The sequence below is a fragment of the Lycorma delicatula genome, chromosome 2 (assembly GCF_047948215.1).
Source record: "Lycorma delicatula isolate Av1 chromosome 2, ASM4794821v1, whole genome shotgun sequence".
Classification (NCBI taxonomy): Eukaryota; Metazoa; Arthropoda; class Insecta; order Hemiptera; family Fulgoridae; genus Lycorma; species Lycorma delicatula.
This window is the reverse complement of record NC_134456.1, coordinates 36,464,786-36,485,450: the sequence shown is the minus strand read 5'-3', so window position 1 is coordinate 36,485,450 and position 20,665 is coordinate 36,464,786. Positions and strand designations below refer to the sequence as shown.

At 30.4% G+C, this 20,665-nt stretch overlaps 1 protein-coding gene across 1 annotated transcript in view; it reads right to left on the bottom strand.

The window, feature by feature from the left end:
* Positions 1-2,437: 2,437 nt before the first annotated feature.
* LOC142320648 (CDK5 and ABL1 enzyme substrate 2) overlaps positions 2,438-20,665 on the bottom strand; it is a 71,231-nt gene continuing 53,003 nt past the window's right edge. The window contains exons 4-9 of the mRNA XM_075358685.1: positions 16,110-16,233; positions 13,666-13,787; positions 10,894-11,092; positions 8,960-9,066; positions 4,616-4,820; positions 2,438-4,503 (exon numbers count right to left, since the gene is read on the bottom strand). Coding sequence (XP_075214800.1) covers positions 4,363-4,503; positions 4,616-4,820; positions 8,960-9,066; positions 10,894-11,092; positions 13,666-13,787; positions 16,110-16,233 — 898 coding nt within the window. The 3' untranslated portion in view covers positions 2,438-4,362. The remainder of the gene's footprint in view (positions 4,504-4,615; positions 4,821-8,959; positions 9,067-10,893; positions 11,093-13,665; positions 13,788-16,109; positions 16,234-20,665) is intronic.

The following is a 20,665-nucleotide window of genomic DNA, read 5'->3' as shown; positions in this document are numbered from 1 at the left end:
AAGACAAGTGCATTCACTGCAGTCCTGAACTCGCAATTGAAATTACAGAACTTGCAACAGAAGTAATGCCATGAAATAAAATAGTATTTAGCAGACAGTGTAATAAGTTTTACACAATTCTATTATATAAAAATTAATCACAGTGAATAAGTACAATATAGACAAGTGGATGATGAAAAATTTTATAATTAGTTTGGGATCTCGGCTTCTTAGTAACTACTTGTAGTTTTTTTGTTTGCATGAATTAATAATAATTAAAATATGACAATCTGAACTACAACAAACCAGATTAAATGGAATAACTATTAAATGGGCTTAAAAGATAATACAATTTTTTAAAAATGAATCAGAAATGACTCATTTTCAAAATAAGTAGAAATGGGTTTCTTGAAGCTCTTTTTAGCTATTCATGATTCCTTTTTCAGTATGTTACAGGCAATTGTGTTGTGTCTGTTTTGAAGTGAACTTTTTTTACTTGAGAAATTACTGATCATGCAGGATGTTTTGAAAAATTTAATCACTGTATTTTGTACAATGGTTATTTATCTATTATGTTGTTTTGATACAAAAAATTAATTCAAGCAATGCATGTGACAATATAATCAATATTTGCAAATCATTTAAAAAAAAAAAACAGGAAACATATTCAAAGACATTAAATACATCTTATTCACATTGCAACTGTATTGATTAAACATGAACTGAAAGAAAACACATATTTGTATTTCACAAAATCTTTCAATAATTAACTACATAAATTAAAAATACATAACACCTACATCATGGAAGTACATAAACACAAACATCTAGAAAGATGGATTACATTCCAATAAAATAAGATGTCCTCACTGGCTCATAATAATGCCTAGCAAAAACTACTAAATATAAATATGAAAATTTATATACATGTTCTTTTTACAGTGTAAATGCACACTAATGTGTGCATTTACACTCTACCCTACGGTAGTTCAAAAGATTTTTTGAAGTTTTGAGTTAAAGGGTTAAAATAGTATAACATAAAATTTTACTACTTTTTGAATTTTTCTGCAACAAATGAAGATATCAACTTGATTTTTGGTGAATGTAATCTTCATGTGAATATCCAAAAACCAATTTCTAGATTTTTCAAAATTCAACCTTTAAAGGGGCAAAGAAATGTTTAGAATAACGATTGCAAATTTTCCCCATTTCTAACTATTCTAAACGAAATATTCACTAGATTTGGGATACTCTTCAGATAAATATCTAAAAACCATTGTTAGGTTTTTGAATTTTGATCTTTTAAGGGGTGTGATAGTGTATGGTGTGGCAGCTCAATTATCGCGTCCACTGCCATTGTTAATATATGTACGATACGACTGGCTGCACCTGCCTCCTGATACTTGACTATGAATGTAAAATAAAAAGATTTAAAAACTAAAAAAAATGAGGAACCAGTATGGTCACCTCTTAGTGGTGTTTATTGATTAATGCTTTATCAAATGATAAATTTTTACCCGTATGAAAGATGGGTAACCAACTATAACTATTATTTTTAAGATGTTGGCCGACTATTTTGAAACCTGCATTTTTTAGATCACTCAGTTTCAGGTCCTGTACTGACCAAACTGCTGCTCTGAAAAAATTACTATACACTGATAGTTTTTATAAACTGAACAAGATTTAATTTTTATCTATCTTTATTACTCTCACAAGCATGAGTTTAAACACAGGGGGCAGAGTCCCCTGGCAGGACGGAAAGGGCGAGCTTTAGTCGCCCTGACCAGCTTATGTGTGTGTATATATATATATATATATATATTTTTTTTTTTTTGATTCTCCTCATGGGATAAACACATTCATGCTTAATAAAATTCTAACAAAAGACTCAAAGCTTTTGAGATGTGATTATTCAGAAAAGAATATTATGAATTTTGTCTAGAGGGCGAGGGTCATTCTTGTGCAGAATGTTAACAAAAAGAAATTTAATATCGACCATAATAATATGCAAATTAGAATATTTTGGTCAGAAGATGAGTGAAGACAATGTTATACTTCTATGAGTGATTTTGCAAGGAAAGATCAACAGAACGCGAGGTGTAGGACAATAAAGAATACCATTGCTACACATCTTAAGAAAATGGTTTAATTGTACATCAAGACAATTATTAATAGCATCTGCAAATAAGATATACAAATAATCATGATGGTTGCTGATTTTTGTTTGAAAACAACACAAGAGAAGAAGATGCAAGTAAACGTAATTCAGATCTAACATACTATCTGATCAAGCATTATAGGAGTTCAATACTGATCAAGAATTATAGGATTTTTCTGACTGCTTCAAGACACAATAAGTGTTAGATGAAAGTCACAAAATAAATCTGAGATCTGGAAACACAGTTTCTTCAAAAAGAAATCTTTCCTTCAAAATTTATTTTTCATTCTGTTATTTGAAATTAAGAAACTATGTATAACTATATACTGTAATAAGTTTTGTTAAAACAAATGATTAAGCACAAAACAAAATGTTCTACCTTTATTAACAGCTGAAATAGTTTTTAAAAAAATTATAAATTGAAAAACAAATCCGTTTTTTTTGATTCTACAGCAAATTTTGTTTTTAAATATTCTTAAACACTAACTTTTTATATAACTTTTTGTGTTGGCTATTTTTTTCTGCTGTTCTGAAATTTAAAACTATTTTACTAGTCAAATGAAGAAAATTAACAAGAAAACACCCATCAGGAACTTTTATTATAAGTAGTATATTTAGAATAGCATTTCATTTTTCTCATGCTAGTAACATTACTTTTGTTTAATTCATAAGACAGTCTTTTTCCCATGGCTAGGAACAAAGGAATGATCTATACTCATCTTAAGTCTGTGTAAATGATATTGGGATGGAGTAAATTGACGTTACAATCATAAAGGGCCAAATACTAATACTGTTAAGAAATTAAATTCTTGCAATAAAACATATAAACTCCTAGTAATAATTTAACAAACTGTGCAAGAATGAAAATGATAAAAGTCTATCAAGAAGGCAGTACGCACCATAATGACCAAGGAAAAGGATAATGATAATATTAACACATGAAGAGATTGGCTTAAGGTAATGAGAAATCTTGCTTAATACATATAAAACTACTTGGTTAAGAATAATAAATCATATAATAAAAGCGATATAAATATAACAAATTCATAAATGTAAAAAATTGCCTGTATTTTATTGTTTTAAGATGAAAAAATATAGAAGAAAGGAACATTACTTAACCCATTCATATTATTTCAGGCAATTGAACAAAATGCAAGAAATCAAAATTTAAAACCATAACTAAAAACTTATTTAACTAAGTACAAATAAATATAAACTGGTCCATTAACCACCACCAGTGCAGTAAACACATTCAAATTTCTATGGCTGACAATTCATGACTGAGGTTATATGAGCAAAGGAAGTGGATTACAAGAAGTGGGAGGAGTTACTTTAGGAAAAAAGGACAGAGACCCAGCTGCTGGGGCAGGGCCCAGAAATGGCATAGCTGGGGCCGGTGTTCCTGGCCTTAGTGGTTAGAGGCAAGATGAAAATAAGGAAAAGATCTGGAACCGGTGAGCTGACCTGCCATACCAGACATACTACCAGTAGGCGGGGAGGCTCATAAGAGTCGCAAGGACACTTCCCTGGGCTGAGTAATACTTGATTGTTGAGCCGGCCCAGGGGAGCGCAGAACACACAAAAAGACCAAAAACAAATTAGTGTATAATAGTATGCCAGGACAGAAAAAATATATCCATTTCATGAAATGCTTATTATTAATAATTATTAATAAAAGATGCATTTTTCAATAGCTAAATTATTTTAAGACGTTTATAATAAAAAATTATTGAAATGTAGCGTTTATGAATATAATATGTTAAATATCATTACCAATAAACTAGAACTTGTTCAACCTGCTGATATTTTCTTGAACAAGGGAAAAAGTATTTTTACAACTTATAAGGACTATTAATATAAGATAACAACATTGAATCTGTTTAATTATAGTGTTTATTTTATCTAGTCTTGTAGTCGTGCATTTTACATGTAGTAACTGCTTGCCCCCAAAAATTGAATTTTTTTTTTTTATAAGAGTCTTATTATAAGACACAAAGAATAATAAATGAAATAAATCAATTAAATTGTTGTTTTTACTAAAATTAACCCTGTATAATGCAAAAATTAAAACACACTTTTTGTCCTGAAAAGATTTGTTCAGTTGGGAAGTTGTATAATAATAATAATTACTAAAGGTATTTAAAATCAGTCTTTAATTATTTGGTACTTGTCAATGACTAGAAGAGACTTCGTGAAGTACATGAGGTCACCTGAAGAAGGTACTGTCAGGATTCACAAACAAGTCTTTGATAATGTGGCATCACTTGCCAAGTTGGTACATGAAGACCAAACTCTAATGCCACTAATACAGCAAATTCTGATGCCAGCAATTCCTTGCGGTTCAAACGGAATACACTTTCAGTCCTCTGAAGAAAAAAATGGTAAATAATATAAAAAAATTAGAATAAATTTTTATAACTAAAAAAGGTTATAAGTTTTTATAACTAAATGAAGGTACTAATTATTCTAAAAATATACCTCAAATAACTGTTTTAATGAATCTCCTTTAACATCGTTCAGTTTGGCAGACAAAATTAAACATGCTCCAGCACATAATTTCCTGTTTTCTTTATTAATAAGAGATCGTAGAATAAGTTTTTCAAAATAAACATATGCTAATGAAACAGTAAGAAGTTCTGATGTAGATTCCTGCTTAGCAATTTTTCTCATTTCTCGTTTCAAACTGAAAAATTACAATGAAATGATGTTAAAGTCAATAGTTCTACAAAATCTTTCCAATTAATACAAGAAATTGTTAAAAGGGATGTGTGCTTAAAATCTTTTCTGCAGATAAAATTTTAAAAAATTGTTTTTTAAAAACAAGATGAACCAAGATTAATAAATAAAACATTCTAAACTACCATAGTCATTCAAATATTAAAACCAGAATTTTGCTACGCAGACTAAAGAAGAGCAGTCAATGCGATGAGGGGTGCTCCAGATAGTTAAGTGGATATGTAAGGACGGGGAGCAACCGGCCAGCCACGCTGTAGATCATGTTCCCACATCAGTAGCAGAATGTCTGAGCAAGAGGTACCATTGTCCATTGTGTAACGAATTATAAGCTGATTTCTTGTCAACGAAGGTGTTAAATCCTCTGAAATGTTGACTCTACTCCGGGCACAGTTCGGTGATGTTACCCAGTCAACTCAAGTATTTTATTAGACCAAACATTTTGAAGTGGCCATGATGCAGTGAAGATGAAAGCCGCAAATGTCATCTGTAGATCAGCATCACTGATGACAACTTTCAGGCTGTTTGTAACCTTATGGAAGTTAACTGCCGCATAACCGTTGCTGAAGTTGCATCAGAGGTGGGTTTAAGTGTTGGGAGTGTGCATACAATGTTGTCAGATACTTGGATACTGCAAATTGTCAGGGAGGTGGATTACATGTCTTCTCACTGAGGCACAGAGAAATATCCAGAAACACATCTGTATTGCTTTGAGGAAAAAGAGGCATTTTTGGACCATATTGTGACCTGCGATGAAACATAGGTCCACCATTGCACCCTGGAAAGGAAAGCAAGATAACAAGAACGAAGTGGAAAAGGGGAGAGAGGGCACCGATCAAGAACAAGAAACATCTGTCAGATGGAAAAGTTTTGGCAACTGTGTTTTGAGATTCAAAAGGTGTGCTGCTGATTTCTTTCCTGCGCAAACGAAAGACGATATATACAGCATGCTAATGCCAGTTGATAGATGACATCAGGGCTGCTTATCACAACAAATGAGAGCAGCAACTGATTTGCAACATCCTCCTTCTCCTCGACTGCATATAGCAGTTCAGTCATGATAAGCTTACTACTATTCATCGGTCACCTTTTGAATATCTTCCATAGAGTCCAGACTTGTCACTGTATAATTTCCACATGTTTGGTTTGATGAAAGTAACTTTAGGAGGAGAAAAATTTGAAGATGATACTGCAATTGAGTGTTATATGCACAATTAGTTGATAGTGCAGCTACCTTGTTTTTTTGTTTTTTTTTATGAGATCAGGAAGCTACCTATCCGGCGGAGAAAATACATTTCTGTTAAAGGAAACTATGTGGAAAAATAAGGTAATTTATTTGTAATTTTATGTAATATCAATAAAGCTATGTAAACAAATACTGATTTATATTTGAATGATCTCGTAATTTCAAACATTCTTGATATCTTCAGCTGCTGTTCTTACACTGGCAGCAGCTTAACTTATTGATAGTAAACATTTTATTAGGCAGACGTAAATAAAGTAAGGTAAAATGTGCTGGATTTGAATTACAGGTGCTCATTATTTTTTTTACATTTCAGCTATTACTTCATACTGACTGGGTATTTTAAAAATCTAGTCCTTTTTTGAGTTCGAGTAAAATATCAAGGTTGATGTCAATATTGAAGGATCTCTGATTAACATTTATGTACATGTATGATATATGTAATAAACATATTGTACCTATTGTAACAAAACCGGTATAATGGACCTGAGTAATGGATTCCTGTCAATTAAGAAGAAAGTAGTAGAAAATATAATAGTGGGAGGAATCCAGAAAGGGGGGGGGGGCTAAAAGAAACCCTTTTATTAAAGGTAACAGATCCGTTTAAAAATTTTCTTTTGTAATACTGCCCACTGACACACCAAAAGAGATGTTGTTTCATGAGAAGAGTTACAAGACCTGGGTAGAAATTTCATGCAAATGTGTGAGGGCAGATAATCATTCTCACGCTTCGAGTTGGATCCGGTCAGGCAGGTAAAGAGAATAGGAGCATAAATACTTCGGTGAAGACCAGTTTAAATCATTCTACCCAAGATGTTATAATGTGAGTCTGTGAGGAGAGTTCTGCAAGATGTCACTCAGCAAGAGTATTCTGCAAGGAGGTCGGTGAAGGAGCGAATTTCTAGTGTGAATTAAGTTCGACATGATTAAGGTGACATCACAGGCAATTCATTCCAGTGTGGAGAGTACATAAAAACAAGAAAAAGTTCGGGAAGTTACTGTTACACTTAAAAGTGAAAGACATAACAAACTAAATTTCATTTATACATTGTTAGGGTAGTTTTATTTGTGAACAGCAAAGGTATTTGCAATAAAAGAACTTTAACTTGTCTTATATACTGTACTATTGTTGTTAATACATGACTAATGTTAAAAAAGTGTTAAGATTGGCGGTCATGGTAATGTCTTTTGTCAATGGGATTGAATTCTGGTTTGTACGAGTATGTTCACTGTTTATTATTATTATTATTGACATTTATTATTAATATTATTATTGTTGTGGTTGTGATGAATATGATTATTTGTTTGTTATTTGTTGATTATTAATTTACTATTAATATTACTATTGTCATTATTATTATTATTATTATTATTATTATTATTATTATTATTGATTTGTCTTCTTTTATTTATGTTTTTAAAGCAATAAATTATAATAATATAAACATTTTAAATTGTTCAATATCCTGACCTCAACATCTTGATATTGTGAGAATCAAATATCCTGATCAAGCTGCCAACACGCGACACTATTCATATAGCAATACTGGAATATATATTATATTAATGTCATATTAAAATGTGCAGAAGAAAAATATATTTGTTAACTATAGCAGTGTAATCACACATGTCATATTATTTAATATATTATATTAAACAAGCTATAACTGCCAACAAGAACAAAATAAAAACTTTTCCTCAAGTTTGGTACTGTGCATAAATTTATTGGTGATTTCTGGAAAGATTTCTCTAAACTCATTACTTTAATTTAAAAAAATATATAAAAACAAAGTAAATAAATTAAATAAATAAGAACAATCATTTGGGTCCTAGACAAGATGCCAAACTATATCCCTTACCAGGATTCAGAAAATCAAATTTCCATAACTGGAACATCTCAGTGAGTTGCATTAAAGAAATTGAAGACTGGAAAGTAAGGACAAAACACTACAGCCGAAGCCATCTGTAATAAACTGATTCCCATTGATTACAGAAATTAAAAAATATAATATGAAGTTCTGATACCTGATTGGTACAAGCAAAGAAATCACCAATGAAAGGCAGTAGGCAAATCAGTACAAAACCATAATAAGTGATGTAACTTAAAATAATTAAAAGTAACATCTAAAAATATTAGTATAATGAAAGCAAAACATTAAACTTTAAAAGTAAGTATACGGTAAATTTTAATTATTATATTTACAAATACAGGTTAAATTTTTATTATTATTTTTACTGAAAATTAAAAATATTTATACCATAAAAGATGTTAACAAAGCATGTTATACTTGAAACAAGTATTACAAAATACACAGTAAATAAAAAAATAGTTAATGTCACTGCCTAAAACCAGTAATTTATAAGAATTTTATTCTGTTTTTTGTTTGTTTTAGTAAAGATAATCCATTTTAAATGGTATTTTCTTGAAGAAGGGCTTGTGAAAAGAAAAATTAATTAGAATATAAATATTAAGAAATTTTTAATAATTCTTAGAACTCACATTGTTAACATGTTTCAACAAATTGCAAACAGTGACTACTTTTCTGAATTAAATATGCGTTATTTAATTCAATGAAATTTAATGAATATTTAATTTAATGAATTTAATATGCATTATAACGAATAAAATTTAAATTCAGATTATTATTCACAGTTACAAAAGAAAAAGAAAACTTTTTTTGAACGAAAAACCTTTACAGTAAGAGAAAAGTTATATAATGAAGTAAAGAGGAGGGTTCGTTAAATTTAATAATTTTCATTATTGATTTATCATTATAGGAAATTGTTCAGGGTTTAAGAATCTATAGTAAACTTAAATGAAAAAGTAAGTAATAAATCATTATTACCTTCTAAGTTTACTGAGAGTCAACTGTATATGAGGAAATTTTTCTTTGAATTTATCATTCAGTTCCTTTTTTAGATCCAAAGGACGAACGTAGTCCATTATAGATGTCTAAAATAAAACAAAGAGAGGTGAATTTGTAATTATTAACATGGATTTAATTAAACTTACAGCATGTCAATTACAATTAATTATTTTATTTTTTTATGTAAAGTTATCTAAACTTGTCTTTTTTATATTTAAATACTAGGACTACACAGGGATCATTACAAGGCATTCTGGATACCATCCTAAGGATGTTCTCTTGTGCTCCATGGACCAGTCCTTCCTGTCCACAACTTCAAAAAATAACTTCTTTCCAAATATTTGATGATCTGCTGTCTGTAATCTGATAAACATGATTTCTCATATTCTATTTATTTTCCATTGCTAAAGTTTTTTTTAAGGAAGTTTGTTGTTTTATAACCAAAAAGAAGAAATTACACAGCACTAAGAATAAAATGTCCAATCTGAGGTACATTATAGTTATGCAGTTAAATTATTCTTACTGAAAATTAATCATCAATAAGAAATGACTTATATACACAATATACAGGTAAATCCGCTGTATAGTGACTTCATAATAAATATTAAAGTATTACAAATTTTCAATGTGGTGAAATCATAGTTTTAGTAAAATTTATTGCAGTATAGCTCCTGATGTGCTAATTTCTAACAATTAATGATTCATAAGAGGGTGAATCAACAAAACAGTAATTTTTTTTACAAATTTATTGATTAATAATAGACACAATTCACACTTTCATCACTTCTCTATATAATCTCCTGCATGATCTACACACTCCTGCCAACGATTTGGAAACTTGAATATTCCTTGTTCATAAAACGTTTGAGAAGTAGTTGTCAACCAACTGTGCACACGTTCCTCGATGTCTTTATTGTTTCCAAATCATTCCCCCCTAAGTGATTCTTTCAAGAGCGCAAACAAAAAATAGTCACAGGGAGACAAATCTGGTCTGTAGGGTGGGTGGTTGAGGGTTTTCCAGAGCATCTTTTCCAATTTATTCCTTGTCAAAATCCCTTGTCTTTTGTTTTGGTAAGCGGCTTTTGTTGACAGCATTAGCTGGCAGTAGTAAGCCACATTCACCATTCGTTGTGGAGAAAATCAATGAGTAAAACTCTCCTCAAAAAAAAGTCTTTGCAAGAAATTTTCCGGCCAACAGATGGATTTAGCCTTCCCTGAGCAGCCCTCATCCTTCCTTTGCCACTCCTTACTTGCCATTTTTGACTTCAGAGTGTAATGATGGACCCATTTCTCATCACATGTGATGAGACATGAACATCAACAGTGAACCAGTGATCACTTTTGATAAGCTCTCGAACAGCACGGATGTTGTCAGCTGTGAGACTTGACCTTGGGGGTCGATCATGACTTTCGTTTTCTACACTTTCTCACCCACGCTTAAATTGCCTGGCCTATGTTTACATTCAGTTCTAGGACAGTGTAGTGTCCCCAAATTGTACCTTTAAACAAGTTAAAATTCTTATGGTTTTAACACCTTCATTAGTTAAAAACTTTATGATTTTACGTTGTGCAACAGACAATGAAACCTATTGCTCACTCATGGCTGTACAGATGACAGAACAGAGCAGAGGAGCTAACCAAGCTGATTCCTCCTCTCTAACACACGAAACATTACCCCCCATGTCACCATCCAACTTGGAACTGCTTGCTGCATAGAATAGCAAAATTACTATTTAAATTTGATTCACCCTTGTAATTTACAACCTAAAATCAAAGACTTAACACTTTGTATATATTATATATTTTTTTAAATGTATGTACCTAAGTTTTTTTAATTACGTTATACTAGCATTTTTCTATGTTATAACTTAAGTACTCTTTATAAATCACATAATAATAATATAAGAACATACAATGTATGAAGAAAAGGTAAGAACAGTGGTATGTTTTCCGGCTCCTAATTCAGGATCATCTAATAAATTGGGCGAGTATGGTATGTGTGGTCCAAGCATGGGATCATCCCAATCCAAATTTGATTTTGTTTCGTTTACAATAGGAGGTGGAGATCCTCCTCCAGAGGTAAGATGTGTACTACTATCATATGAGAAACACCTGAAATAAAAAAAAAGTAAAATATTGTAATTCATCACACTTAAAGCCAGTTAAAGATAAACAACAATGTTACAAATTTCAGTAATTCATAAATCAATTTATATTAATATACACCCAAACGTGCTGGCGCGCTTGTACACGCGCGCACGCATACACACACGAGTGAAATGTACATTTACTTTCTACTTAGTTACCAAAACTGTAGGAAGAAAAACGTTTTTGTATCTTTATATATATATATATCTTTACAATATATATATATATATATATATTAAATGAAATTTAAGCTAGCAAAGAATTCAGTTGGTATCTAATTCTATAATTACATTACAAAAAATTGTTTTTATAACTTATGGATTATGAATTTGTTGAAATGTTATTGTTTTATAAATTTTGTAGTTATTATGGACAAATGTGCAACTTTTGCTATCAAGTACAGGAATAATTCCAGTACAACAATTTATTTTATTATAATTACAGAATTAAATACCAACTGAACATGCGGGATCATGTGAAAATTGATTCTTGGAAATAATATGGAAAGTTTATCTATTTACTGTATTTTGGTGGTTTAAATTTAATTTAATATTAAATTTTATTAGCAAAGTGGTCAATATGTTAATGAATTTAAAAAAAAAAATATATATATATATAAACATATATCAAATGTAAATTTTTTTACATGTTAATGCTTCATTGGTTTCAAGTTTCATAAACGTCTAAAATATATTTCAAGTGAAGAAAGAAGTTTAATTATGAAATTTACTGTTCGCAAGAAAATGACATAAAATCTAAAATTAGATGGCCATTTTGATTGTTAAATGATGATCATCAGTATATACAAAAAAATAATATACAAAAAATTAAGTGAATAATTAAAAAACAAAAAAAAAAATTTTACTTCCTTGTATGAAATAATGTAAGTATTGTGATCGTGAAAAATTTCGGTTTTCAGATTTCAATGGAAATATCCATTTTGACTAGTTTTGGGGTGACTTCTGTATGTATGTACTATTGCCAAATGGCTTTGATGGCACATGACACTTTCTAGCCTTATGGTATCCCTGAAAAGGGCCATTTTTGTTGTCGATTGGCTTTGACAGCTTGCTGCAATTGCTAACCTTATGGTAGCCCTGAGAAGGGCTGTTGTCATCAAATAGCTTCGACATCTCGTTTTCATAACCTTGTGGTGGCTCTGAAAAGGGCCGTTTTTTGCATTAGCTCAGAGAAGAGCTGTTGGGTCTGGAAGCTGGTCTCCGGCAAAGTCAGGAAGTTGCGGCTTGTACATTAAAGTCCGACCAGGCTTCCCCTCAGCGGCAGTTGGGTCCCCACTACTGCGTGGCAGTGGTGGTCTCCAGAACCTGCAGTGTCGGGTTGGCGTTGGTCGTCCTTTGCCGGCATGGCTGAGGTGGTTATCCCCGAGCAATCCCACGCTGGGCTGGCTACTGCTGCTGAGTCTGCCACCCACAGAGATTGAAGCCTGGCGAGCTGGAGTGGGAAGGTAGTGTCCATGTCCAACAACTCCCTTGGGCCAGGCCTGCTGCTCTGGCGAGGATGTAGGCATCCGCCGAAAGGTCCCATGTTGAGGCGGTCAGGGAACTTCTTTTGTCTTCTACCATCTTATTCTTCTTGGTCTTTTCCAAGTAGTGGTCGATGATGAATTGAAAATTCACTCTCATGCATGCTCTTTTATTGAAGCCTGAGAGTGGTGGGGCTGCAGCGCCACTATGGTGGGAGATCTGCCCGATGGTAGTGATGCTTGTAACAGTGCGTTCGTATACTGTGCGCCAACTCACATTGAGTTGCTACAGTCTTCGTCTACCAATATTAAATTAGGCGTATATGTGGTAACAGTAGTTATAACTCAAAAATGATTAGCTGTAGGATGTTGAAATTTTGTATTTGAGAATGTTGTAACATATAGTTGTGCACCTCCCCTTTTGTTTGCAATCGACTGGACCAAAAGTGTTCAAAAAAGCCCAAAATCTTTGATTTTTCTTGACTGAAGTAATAACCCCTCGTTGAGAGCTTTTCAACAATATATCATAAATACTTATTACTAATTTTCTTTTGTACTTATTTTCATTGGTCCAAAGTTAGAAGAAAATAAAATTGTAATTAATGAAATATTTGAGTCTTACAAGGGGAAGGTACATCGGTCCAAATCCTACTTCATCTCCTTTTTATTAACTTTTTTTTTTAATTTAAATATATTAATTTATCAATAATTATTAACTTCTGATTGTAAAAAACATTTTTACAATAAATAATAATTCAATAATAACAATAAAAAAAATGAAAAAACATCAGAAGTTATTAATGAAATACAATTTTATGTACTTCTGATTTTACAAAAAAATGTGTATATATAATTTAATAGTCATACAAAGAAGTTATGTGTTGTCCACATAGATTTTTTTGTAAATGAAAAAAAGTGAAACTAGAATAAAGGAATATTTGGTTCATTATTAATGTATAAGACCATAGAAAACATGGTATTCTGCATGTGAATTCATTATGTTATTTGTAAAAATTACACATTGTAAATAAAATGTTAATGCTGTCTAACTTACCTGGAGACACTCTGATGTTTAACATTACTAGAACTTTCAGTTCCATCATTATCTACCAGAGTCAGTTTTCGATCTTTCAAGAACTGTTTTGAAGGCACTAATAACTGACGATAAGATATCTCCTGAAAAAAGTCAAACAAAATTTTAATGATTTATATTTACCTATTTTCATTAATGTTTGTGAAATTTCTAAATATAAATAATACTTAGAACAATACACACATGATAGCTGTGAATTATTAATTTAGATGTAGAAAACCTGTAAAAGTTATGAATTTTGTTTTACAAGTATGCTATTTTTTAAAGTTTGTTTCTTAGTTTAATGGTTGCTAAAAAACACCATTTCTTTAGATTCATATTTCCATTTAGAAAATTGCAAATTTTCATACTGAGAAGACCCGTTTCAGTTTATGTTATCAATGATAATTAAACAATAGATTACATAATGATAATTTAATATCTAATTCAAACAATAAAGGTAATATCATTTGAAATGTTAAAAATGAAACTGCAAGTAAAAATCCATCAAAAATAAAAAAGAGCTCTTTTGCAAACCAACAATAATGTAGCACTATTTCAAAAACTTTGAGTGATTTTGTTGATGAATCAATTTTCATTTTTAGTTGGCTCCCAAAACATTAAAACTTGAATTATGAATATAAACACTAAACATTCAGTTGGTTTTGATGAATATGATTTTAGGAAAACATTTTTACAGACAGATATCTCCCAGTTTTTAGAAAATATTTTACACAGTATAAAAATACAAAAGAAATCTCTTTATTGATTTCTTGCCATTCAGTTCAGCACTTGATTAGGTTTCACAAGAAAATTCTTAAAAATGTAAACTCTTAAACTACGACACCAGAGGAGCTGCTTAAAGTCATACCTTAATAAATATAAATATAAACAGGCAGTAAAAATGCCATTTCTGTGAGTACACACTTGGAAAATGTAGTCCTCACAAGAAGATGTAGAACACAGGATGCTACAGAAAAATTCCCTGGTCTCTTGCTTTTCATTTACTTATGATCTTCCTCAAATTCTGAAACTATTAAGTGTTACCTTTTTTGTGGATATGCTACTACATCTATGCCTGAAGTAATCACTCAGGGTTAGAAAAATGTATGTTGAAAATTTAAAAAATTATTTATTGGACAGGTTATATTTACCCAACTTGTATATAATATATATGTATATAATATTGTTGCCTTATGCGTCTTAGGTAAACATAAACCTGCTAATCACATGGACAGTAATCCTCATTAATAATAGTAACAGCAGAAGTACCTATTAATTTACTTTTAATAGCAATTTTTTTGTTACCAGTGTTTTAAATTTTCATACATTTCCTGAATGTATCATTTTATGATAAATTTAAATTGGATAATAAAATTAATTTTGTATGCAATAAAATCAAACCGTTTCATTATTATTCCTTTTTTGCTATGAAGTGTCTAATTAAAATGATTAACTTGTCATCATTATTAAATATGAATTATGCCCACATAAATTCCTGCTTAAAAGGTAGCACCATCTCTTGGGGGCCTTTCAGAATATGAATGAGTTTTTAAGTAATAAAAATATCTCTCAAATGATTGATTGTTTGGCACCCGAAAATATGAATCGTGAAGATCAGTAATAAAAAATTCTGACATTTTCAAGTATATATATTTATGAATAAACTACCTTTGCTCCAGACAAATTTCATTATTTTAATGTAATTCAGCACAACAGTAAATGATAAAGAGCCATAATAAACCCCTTTGCAATGGAAAAATGTTCTTACGTTGCCAATAAATTACTGGCCTATTTTAAAGAACCCACTTCATCAATTTAGTTAAATAAAATTAAAGAATTTTCCTTTTACAAAACCAATATTATTCAATCACCAGTTAGTTTTTAGATAATAATTTAAAAACAAACCGTGAATTTTCAGGTACTATTTAATGTACACAAGTAATATATATATTTTAAACCACTTTTTGAATTTTAACTACTTTTATAATGTTTCATAATTATATATTTTGTGACAAAGTACTTGGTCAAAAATTACTGTGGCAATTATTTTTTTAAACATAGATTAGCATTCCTGTCATTGTCTGAGTAATGTATTGTTACGTACAGTGTGATCAGGTAAAACTGTAGAATATATTTCATAAAAATAAGAAAGATGATAGGTCCATATAATCTGGAACTACATTCATCAACTGTATTTGGCTTAACAGTTTAGTTACAAGACTTTGGATTAAATGTGTTAAAATACTATTTTCAATCTTACTTTTTTCTAAATTATCATACTTATCTCCTTTGACATGCATTATACAACAAAAAACCAATGCTTTTAAGTACAACAATAAGAATGAATTATTAAATATACAACAATAAGAACAATTAAATATGTTTAATTAAAGATTGAACAAATAAATGATAATCTTTATTACCTTGCCATCATGACCTCTTTCAACACCAAGTAAAACAAACGGATCCAATGTATCGTTAATTGATGAAAGGGGTCGAGGACCTGATGTATTTCTTCGGCGTCCAGCTTCTTTTCTTTGTTCAGGTCTGTAAAATAAGATTCAATAAAAAATCATAGTTTATACATTATGTATTTTTATTATTGACCTAAAAATGTAAAATTTTATTTGTATATCTGCAGTGCTTGCAATAAAGCCATTCACCATACGTAGGTCCAACGACAGGAATCAGATTTCCAGGTCTCTGGTAATTATCACCAGACTTGTTATAATTCCATGAGTAACACAGAAATAAAACAAAATGAAATAATAAGTTTAAAAAATCAATATATATAAAATGTAGAGTTTTGTTTATGAATTGCTTATATGCATAAATAATGCATTGCATAATATGCAAGGACAGCAGATCTGATTTTAACTAAACTTATAGAGTGAACACCTGATTCAAATACTATACTTCTTGAAATAAATTATTTGATTTTCCCTCTCTAAGAAAAATAGGATTTTATCATTAAACCACTAAAGATACAATTTAAGATCAATTAAATGAAATAAAATCACAAAAGCATACAGTACACAGTTTTATATCACTTTTCTATTATATTTAAAAATTCAACTTTTTAAATTTTAATGGAGCTTAATGCCTCCTTACCATAAACAAATAATAAATATAAATAAATAACTGCAAATAAATATTGAAAGCTGGCAAAAAGTAATTAAAATAATAACAAGGAGAATTATGTTGAAGAGAACTGGAAGAACCTGTTTAAAGCTTGCTGTTTTAAATTAAATATCAACTTTTTATGTTATTTCATTTATAATTAAAACAACTTTATAAGCATATAGGAATATTATTACAAAACAAAAGAAAAAGACAATATGCTTTCTAAGCACTAAGAAATGCTTCCAAATGTTTTTGGAGATATATATTGCAGCTCCTACATCAGCATGTTGCAGGTGGCTCTTTTGTTTTCAGCAGTAACTGTTTAGGAAACCTAACATATTTGTAAAGTTTATAAACTTGTTTGGGTATGAATTCAAACAGTATTTTTATTATAAAATTTACTTTATTCATTATATTTTTCTTGTGTAGACTTGCAAGATCAATCACTGACAAGCAGTGTCCACTTAAAAGAAAAGGAATTGTTTGTTCTACTCCAAAACTACAGGCCTAGTTACTGCTGTTTAAGGTTTATATCACAGTTGAAAAGGAGTCTGCTATCCTTTAGACACATAAGTAATAACCCCATTATGTGTTTCCATATCAGAATTAATACAAAATAATATACATTAAAGATTCACTACTTATTGCATTTGTTACTGTTTGTCCACTAAACATCAAAGCATATTTATGAAGACACATCATCATCAGTGATCCATCTGATGTCTGATGACCTAATTCAAATCCAGCTGACAATTTCCCTCCACAGCTCACAGTCGTCTGCCATTTGAATCAATATGCCATATGGACCATATACCCTTTATTTATTCATTTATTTTTAATGTTTTTAATTGAGGTTGATTTATACTCCAAATCAAATCTGTAAATTCTAGATAGTTAAGAGACAAAGAATACCATTAATTTATTTATTATTAAGTTACCATTAAGTTATCGATAGGTGGGTGGGAGTAGATGGAATAAATGATCTGTGTAATTCAGTTGGATTTCCCATATAATACAGTTTTTTTAAGTAATAAATTTTACTACATTTTGTAGGATATTTTGTGTGCAGAAGCTAATATTTGTGCATTAGTTTATGTACTGTTATTCAACCATTTCTAAGAAATTATCTTAAATAAGAGTGGCCATCCATTGTCAATGGTGTGGACAAGCCATAGCAAGTTCAACTGTTTGTTGATGATACTTCATGAGATTATGCCCGCCATGCTATTTTCTTTTGTCTACATGTGATGGATTTATAGAGATTAAATTTGCATATAGCTGAGGATAAAGAAAATGATCAAAATCAATGAACAATAATATGGAATAATTGAAATTTTTATGAAATTTTATAAATCAAATGTTGAAGCAGTGGACATTATTTTCAGTTACACAAGGGAGATGTTTGCAAAATATTTTTTCAGATTTATGGTTGGAAATAATATTTTATTAGAAAACTGGATGTGTTGTTCAGAATTAAAGAACTTGTTGTTTTGACTCTACTGTTTGCAGTACTAACTGAAAAAATTCAGTACTACTGAACTATTCCTGTTCTTTCTACCATAAATTTCAGTCATGTATCTGGTTACAGGAGGTCTATCTATAACTAATTTACAAGATGTAATTTGTCAGCAAAACAAATGCTCCAAGGAAAAAAGACACTTGCTATTATGGCTGATAAGATTAGTTAAAGTAGGAGTAACTGAGAACAGTTGGAGCTGTCGCTTATAGTGGTGTCTCCCCACTTTCTGAGTAGTAAAAAAAGTATATTTTGTGTAACTCTTTAGTGTATGAAGGAAAAGAAATTAACTGCAGTATTTATTCAAGTTGATTAATGCAAATTCATCGGTTCAATAAGCTCCTCTTATCTTGGGTAAAAAATCGTCTGATAGCCTGCAGTTAGCCTGATGACACATAAGTAATAACACACACCTGGGTCTTCCAGCATTTTTGTACTTGGGTAGATTGCTGTTTGTTGTTTTGAAGTTGCTTTTATTGGCAGAACATCCCTTTCACATTCCCTGCCCCTCTTCTAAAGTGGTGTTAAATGTGTTTTGGCTAAACTCTCATTTGACCACATTAATGAAACAGGAATCTTAATAGTCAATGTGTTGTAACAGGGATCAGGACTCTTTCCTATCTAAATGATACACAAATAGCCCAACCTGGAGCTAAGGTATTAAATGAATAAAATTCAGCCTCCAAATCATCATAGTAAAATATAATAGCATAATATGATTTTTACAAACTCTGTTCAATGGTCTGAATACTATGCTGCATAAATGTAAATTAAAAGAATGGTAGGGATGAATTGGAAATGTGAAGGAGAGTTCATTACTATTATTTTTTTACATTTGAAATTTTAACTAACTGATATTTGTCTCTTAATTACTTTTGATAAAAGTTTTAGAAAAAAACCTCCTCTTAAGAAAGTAAAAGTTCTTTGAAATTGCAATTCAAATTTTATTTTTAACAATTCTTGTATCTTTAAGTAGATGGGACAAGCATGAAAAACGTTTTGATAATAAGGTTATCAAATACCATTTACCAAATTTGGAGCGGTAACTTTATTTTCACTATTAACATGTTAGTCCATATTATCTGTTATAGTCTAATAGTCTAAATTATCTAAAAATTTGTGCACACTACAACTGTTTAAAAAATTCTATAAATTTACAGGAATAACATTCATTTTACTTTTTATTTTTATATATTATAGTGTTTATTCTGCTACTTAATTCTACAGTTCAAAACCTTTTGACAACCTACATGATCAAATTTTTTAAGTACATATCTAGTTCTATTTCAATAAATTATTTTATAATTATTACTACTTATTCTCAGTATTTTAAAAACGTTTATATACATAACCTTTCAATTTTTTTAAATGCCCACAGAATGATTCCATAGTCAAAAGTTGGAAAAAAAGTTCATTAAAAACATAGGTCAAAAAACGGTTCGTTAGACAGTTCGACTCAAACATTTGCCCTGCTTTTTATTCCCTCTGTGAAATTCAACCGTAGTAAAATTCTTGGGAAAATTTTGGTGCTTCCTTGTGGTTTTAGATTTCAAAAATTGAATAAAAGTGGTCCCAGACCTCTATCTTACTTAGATTTTAAGAAAGACGGGGTAAAATACGAAAAGGTTTTGTCTGAAGATATTCTTTAGGTTTGGAATAAAGTAACTTTGTTAATTTACCAATAAACAAATAAAAATTTCTTACTAATTTGTACAAAACTTAATTCTGAGAAAATTGATGTCGATAACGTTTATTAAAATTAAACACAAATATGAGAAGTTCAACTTTAATAAAAAACAAAACACACAAACTGGATCGAAAAGTGATAAGATTTTAAACGGAACAATTTTCAACACTTTTTTTCAAAAATTATTAAATATCAAAATGGTTACTTGATAAAGATGCAAACATTATTTTCTTCAAAACAGCTGCTTAATATCGCCGCCATTCTGTTCAATACGTAGTTCACCTTGGCGAATCCATGCTAACCAGGCATGTCTAGTAGCATCATTATTATTCCTAATACTAGCTCCAGCTTCTATTATACGATATTTCAATTATTTTTGTGTTCCAATATGAGCAGAATAGACTAACGACGTCATCCAACTCCAATGGAAAACTCTCGCTGGCGTGAGATCGAGATGGCCATTTTACTGGTCCATTGCTAAATAAATGTGTAATTTAAATTATACATCGCATTACGAGAGTAGTGAGCACGTGCGCCATCATTGAAAAACCACACCTGCAAATCTTCCAAGAATTTCATCAGATTTGTCTGCAAAAAATGCAAGTACCGCTCTCCATTGAGCTTTGCCGATAAGAAAAAAGTGCTCATGAGAC